This window comes from Centroberyx affinis, unplaced genomic scaffold (assembly GCF_046629955.1).
Source record: "Centroberyx affinis isolate AG114_WGS23_722 - 3 ecotype Tasmania unplaced genomic scaffold, CSIRO-AGI_Caff_v1 ptg000721l_1, whole genome shotgun sequence".
NCBI lineage: Eukaryota > Metazoa > Chordata > Actinopteri > Beryciformes > Berycidae > Centroberyx > Centroberyx affinis.
This window is the reverse complement of record NW_027279338.1, coordinates 282921-288920: the sequence shown is the minus strand read 5'-3', so window position 1 is coordinate 288920 and position 6000 is coordinate 282921. Positions and strand designations below refer to the sequence as shown.

The window sequence follows — 6000 nt, the reverse complement described above, 5'->3', positions numbered from 1 at the left end:
ATAGCTGTAGACCCGTGGTTTTCAAACTTTTTTTTCAGGCGACCCATTTCTCCTCATACTCTGGGACCCAAAGTGAAAGTAAAGGGGTAAACACGAATATTATTCATACTAATAAATTATAGTAGGCTTCCCTACACACATTTTGCAATAAATTTCCAAAACGTTTCTTAACCTCATACTGAATTTTTATGACAGTACTACTGTGGTGCAATATATGAAGCAACTTTTACGAATGCTCTATGACAGTGGTTCTCAACCTTTTTCATATCAAGGACCCCTAATTTAGTCCACATTAGGGCCACAGACCCCCATTTGATGAGATTTTGTCTCTCGGACCCAAATCTGAGAATATTTTTTGTTGTCAGATATGATTTTGTCCAGAATTCCATGACTATCTGTATTGTAGGTAGAGAGATAACAGAGAAACTATGATCAAAATAATGAATAATGAAGTTTAACAGTTCATCAATTTGCTGGGGACCCCCTGGAATGCCCTCAAGGACCCCTGGTGGTCCCCGGACCCCACGTTGAGAACCACTGCTCTATGACATTGAACATTTATTTTACTGTAAACTAGAGTTTGAAGAATATCTTCTTTTAAAAGCAACACTTCAATTTATTTATAACTTTTAAAGTGCAAACCCTAACAAATAAAAAGAACCTGAACACAGATAAGATGCCTCCTGTAGTTTCTACAAAAATATTTCATTGACACAAATACAATGCCAATTATTGATCACATTTTGCTTTACAGGTCAACGTGTTGAATTACAGTTTGCATGACAACACTGCCTGAAAGTGTCTGCTTACTTCTAACATTAACAGTGCCTTGGTCAATTAAGTCTCACAGCGATAACCAATATTCATTCACTCATCTCTCCTTCACTCAAAATACAGTATATTCCTCTCTGTCTCTCCCAGCTAGGCAGGCAGGATGATTTTCCACATGCTAGCCAAGGTGGTGGGTATCAGAGTGCCAAGTCATCTCTACGCTCTTAGGCCGTTATTCTGAACTCTGGAGCGATTCTCCCTGTAGTCGGGTTGGCTTGTCCATATGAAAACACATCAATCAGATGGATACCTTTGCTGCGAGGGTGGATCCTTGGTACCCTGGAGCTTTATTTACAATGATCCCACCCAATTACAGGAAGCACTGTGCATTATGGGTTAAGGTAAAAGTTTTACCCCGGAAGAAAGTCTTTTCCTGCTCCAAATTTCTGAACAATAAAGAAAGTGATTGCTCTCACATAGCTTTGGTTGAAATGTTGCCACGTGAAATGTAACTGAACTAGGGCTGCAACTAACGATTATTTTCATTGTCGATTAATCTGTCGATTATTTTCTTGATTAATCGATTAGTTGTTTGGTCTATAAAATGTCAGAAAATGGTGAAAAATGTCGATCAGTGTTTTCCCAAAGCTCAAGATGACGTCCTCAAATGTCTTGTTTTGTCCACAACCCAAAGATATTCAGTTTACTGTCATAGAGGAGTAAAGAAACCAGAAAATATTCACATTTAAGAAGCTGGAATCAGAGAATTTGGATTTTTCTTAAAAAATTACTCAAACCGATTAATCGATTATCAAAATAGTTGGCGATTAATTTAATAGTTGACAACTAATCGATGAATCGATTAATTGTTGCAGCTCTAAACTGAACCAATGTGTAAATACAACAAAAGAACCCACTCACCCCAATTCAGACAAAAGCAAACAGACTATAGGTTCGAAAACATCCTTAGTGTCATCTTACCCTACTAAGTTTTCACCATCAATCATTCAGTCATCTGGAAAGATTTCACTTTTGTCCCTATGTCAGGCAGGTAGGCTAAACGTAAGAAATCTAACCATCTGTACACTCAGTCAATCCGTCCATTCCTTCCACCACCATCTGGTCAGTCAGTCAACCGGTCGCTTAGGTATTTACCTGGAATAACTGGCTCCCAGTGTCTCCCGGCTAGGCAGGCAGGTGTTTCCATGTGCTGACGAAGGCGGTGGGGATCAGCGAATAAGGCACGGTGGTGATGGAGTTCCAACAACTGTCGGACGTGGGGTCGTAACAGTCCAACGTTTTACACCGCTGCGTCCCAAAATAACCTCCGACCACGTACAGCTTGTTTCCTGAGGCGACGGCGTGGCAGCTCATCCGTTTGGACGTCATGTCGCCCACTCGACTCCACTGGTTGGTGTCACAGTCAAATCGGTACGCCGAGGCGGCGGTGAATTCGGTGTCGCCGCCCATGATGAAGATCTGGCTGCCCAGGACCGCGGCTGCCGTGTAGCGCCAAGGCTGGGGGCATTCGGCTGCGATATTCCAGCGGTTGCCCACGGGGTCGTAGCATTGGACCTGGACAGTAAGAACAGAGTTAAGGGCGTTTTTAACACCTGCGCTTTTAGTCCGGTTAAATCGGACTCTGGTTCGTTTTCCCCCTTGGTGCGATTCGTTTGGGCAGGTGTGAACATAGTAATCGCACTCGGGTGCTGACCAAAACAACCGCACCGAGACCCTTTAGAGGAGGCGGTCTCGGTCCGGTCCCGAACGAACTCTGGAGCGGTTCGTTTGTGGTGGGAACGTGATCCGACCTCGATCCGACCCGACTACCAGGTGTACTCAATTTACTCCACAAGTTTGAGCTAAACGGCTCCTGTAGCCAGGTATAGCAGGTATAGCAGGTATAGCAGGTACAGCAGGTACAGCAGGTATAGCAGGTATAGCAGCTATAGCAGGTATAGCAGGTATAGCAGGTATAGCAGGTATAGCAGGTATAGCAGGTATAGCATTTTCAAGACGTTTCCTCGAAGTGCATTCGGCATTCTGCTGGTACAGTTTTGCCTGGTATATTGCCCAGATAATTACAACAGTTATGAGCAAATGCCAACTCTGCCGTTGCTCCATGTTGCATAGCAATGGGCACTAGTCCAGAACACAGGACCTTCTTCCTGTATTTACTTTCTTGCTCCCACCCCAGACACATCTTCTCATGTGGTTTGTAGTGATGCATTTTGGTTCACTTGGATTTTTCACTGTGTGAAAAGAAACCGAACCAAGGGGAAAACGCTCCAAGTTTACAAAGTCATCAACTGATTTGGACCAGAGCAAACAAACTATAGGTGTGAAAACACCCTAAGTTAGGCTGTTGATAGGTTGGGGGTAGGGTAGTGCTGATGCAATACAATAATGGTTACCCACTGGGTCGTAGTACTGAACCTGAAATTCAGATAAGATATTAATTCAGTTGAGTTTCACACCACACGCACACACACCTTAAGCCTTACAATAATTGTGATTTGTTTGTCTCTCCTTATGCCAAGCACTATTGTTTACCACTGACTCTCTTCAGCAATGGATCTACAAATAGTGGGAGCATACAGAGTACAGAATCGATTAGAGAACAGATATTTAAGCAATGCCTTGGCATTCCCTTCACCAGACACTTGAATATTTTTACATTCATCATACATTCACTGTGCAAATCCACCCACCTTGGAGGCTTTGTCTCTGTGTATGGTGGTCCCTCCAAAAACAAAGAGTTTCAGTTTGGCACTGACCACCGCTGCATTACTAACTCCATCTCTTAGAGGAGCCATCATGGTCCACTTATTACTGAGAGGGTCGTAGCGCTCAACCTAGGAGAATATCACATAAAGAATATTTCAAAAATACTTAAATACTTCAGCACATTTAAAAAAAATGACCAATTTTATTATAAAAATCCAGTAAAATAAACAATCAGAATACAAAAATGTAGCACTTCAAATATACATTTAAAAAAAAAATGGTTGACAGCAGTAGAAATATATATTTCTTTGCGCTTTCAAAAAAGTAATGTCACAGCATTTCCGTCCATTCGTTTTCTTTACAAACAAATGAAACATCTTGTCCTCCACGAAAGATGCAGGCAACCCGTGGGTCAATCAGTAGGAAGATGCATCATCCCTCCACGTTGAATCAAAATCGGACCAGTTTAAATTTACTTTAATTACATCGTCTCCATCAGTGCCAAAATGCACCATCCTTCCGAGTTTCGTCAAAATTGGACCAGCGGTGTCCAAGATGTCACGTTTGAGTTGAACATTTTTGACCATTAATTATAGTAGAGATTTATTGTAGAGAATTATTCTAGAGATGTTCCGATACCATTTTTTCCTTCCCGATACCGATTCCGATACCTGAACTTGCATATCGGCCGATACCGAGTACCGATCCGATACCAGTACGTTAAGAAAAATATATATATTATTATTATTTTTTAACAGCTGTATACTACTAACCCTGTATGGATGTGATATGATTGCTATCATTGTTGTATGGCCTGGCTCAGGTTAAACCCTTTGTAAAACATGAACAAATACATACAGAGAATGAATGCCATAGAACTTTATTATCTAGTTTGACAGTCAGTCATAACTGAAAAAGAACATAAATAAATAAATCTAGGAATAAATAACAATTCCTTTAAAAAACTGTTAAAGTGCAGCCACAATTTAGTAAATTAAAAGACATTTAAAAATTTAAATAGTACAGTAACAGTATAAATTTAGTATGTAAGTATAGATTTCTGGGCCGGGTGAAACTACTTTAAAGTTGTTTTTTTCAGGGCTAATAAATTACGTGATATCGGATCGGTGCATAGACTCGCGTACTCGCCTATACCCGATCCAGCATTTTAGAGGCATTTCCGATACTGGTATCGGTATAACTCTAATTATAGGGCCCTCATTAGGTCAATGTACTTATTTGAATGTATTTGTGTATGTATCTGTGTACTTTTTTAAACACTGGAACACAGTGCAAAGATTCACCATCCCTCTAAGCTTCGTGATAATCAGACCAGATATCACCTGAGATACCACATTTGATGGCTGGATGCACGATATACAATCAGAATAGAAATACTGTATGTAGTACTTAAAATCAAGTTTCAACTGGAAATAACCGCCTCGCGGTTGTATGCCTCCACCAATAAACTTTGTTTTATCATTGCAAGGACAGTCTTTATTTATTGAACATATATAATTAATGTGATTATTAGGTCAACTTAAAGGATTTTGGTGTCTGCAAAAGTAAGTGACAGCACTTCTACTGTTTTTGTAGAATGACCCAAGATCGTTTTCTCAGCTACAGTGGTAAGCAAAACATTATGATGTCACAGTGAAATTGACCTTTGAACTTTTGGATATTAAATGTCATCACTTCATCATTTTATCCTATAAGACATTTGTGTGAAATTTTGTCATAATTAGCGTATGAATTCTTGAGGTATGGCCAAAAACGTCTTTTCTGAGGTCACAGTGACCTTGACCTTTGACCACCAAATTCTAATCAGCTCATCCTTGAGTCCAAGTGGACGTTTGTGCCAGATGTAATGAAATTCCCTACAGGCGTTCCTGAGATATCACGTTCATGAGAATGGGACGGACGTGAGGTCACAGTGACCTTGACCTTTGACCTTTGATCACCAAAATCTAATCAGTTCATCCTTGAGTCCAAGTGGACGTTTGTGCCAAATTTGAAGAAATTCCCTCAAGGCGTTCCTGAGATAACGCGTTCACGAGAATGGGACGGACGGACGGATGGACGAACAACCCGAAAACATAATGCCTCCGGCCACAGCTGTGGCGTGGAGGCATAAAAACATGTTGACAAAAATGGATTGATAAACAGCAGAAACATATTTTTGCACATTCCAAAAAGCATTCTCACAGTGATGCCCCCCAAACAAAATAAAATTGAAGGGAAGCCTTTTTGTTACCTGCTTTAAGGAGACAGACGGTGAGGCAGGAAATACCCCAGCTATGGCTGTATGACCTCCTACAACGTAGAGACTGTTCTCCAGCTCAGCTGAGCCATGGCCAAACCTGTAGGGCAGAAGAGAAACCTCCATTAGAAATGCATACAGAGGTTCATTCATCCATCAAACAGAAAAAACACATTTGTGGGTATATTTCCCTAGTTTTTGTCATGACGATTGACTGCGTTCAAAATTTCATCACTCACTTC

At 40.9% G+C, this 6000-nt stretch overlaps 1 protein-coding gene across 1 annotated transcript in view; it reads right to left on the bottom strand.

Moving 5' to 3' along the window:
* Window positions 1–1956: 1956 nt before the first annotated feature.
* enc2 (ectodermal-neural cortex 2) overlaps window positions 1957–6000 on the bottom strand; it is a 38379-nt gene continuing 34335 nt past the window's right edge. Inside the window, exons 9-11 of the mRNA XM_071519678.1 lie at window positions 5753–5858; window positions 3483–3626; window positions 1957–2346 (exon numbers count right to left, since the gene is read on the bottom strand). Coding sequence (XP_071375779.1) covers window positions 1957–2346; window positions 3483–3626; window positions 5753–5858 — 640 coding nt within the window. The remainder of the gene's footprint in view (window positions 2347–3482; window positions 3627–5752; window positions 5859–6000) is intronic.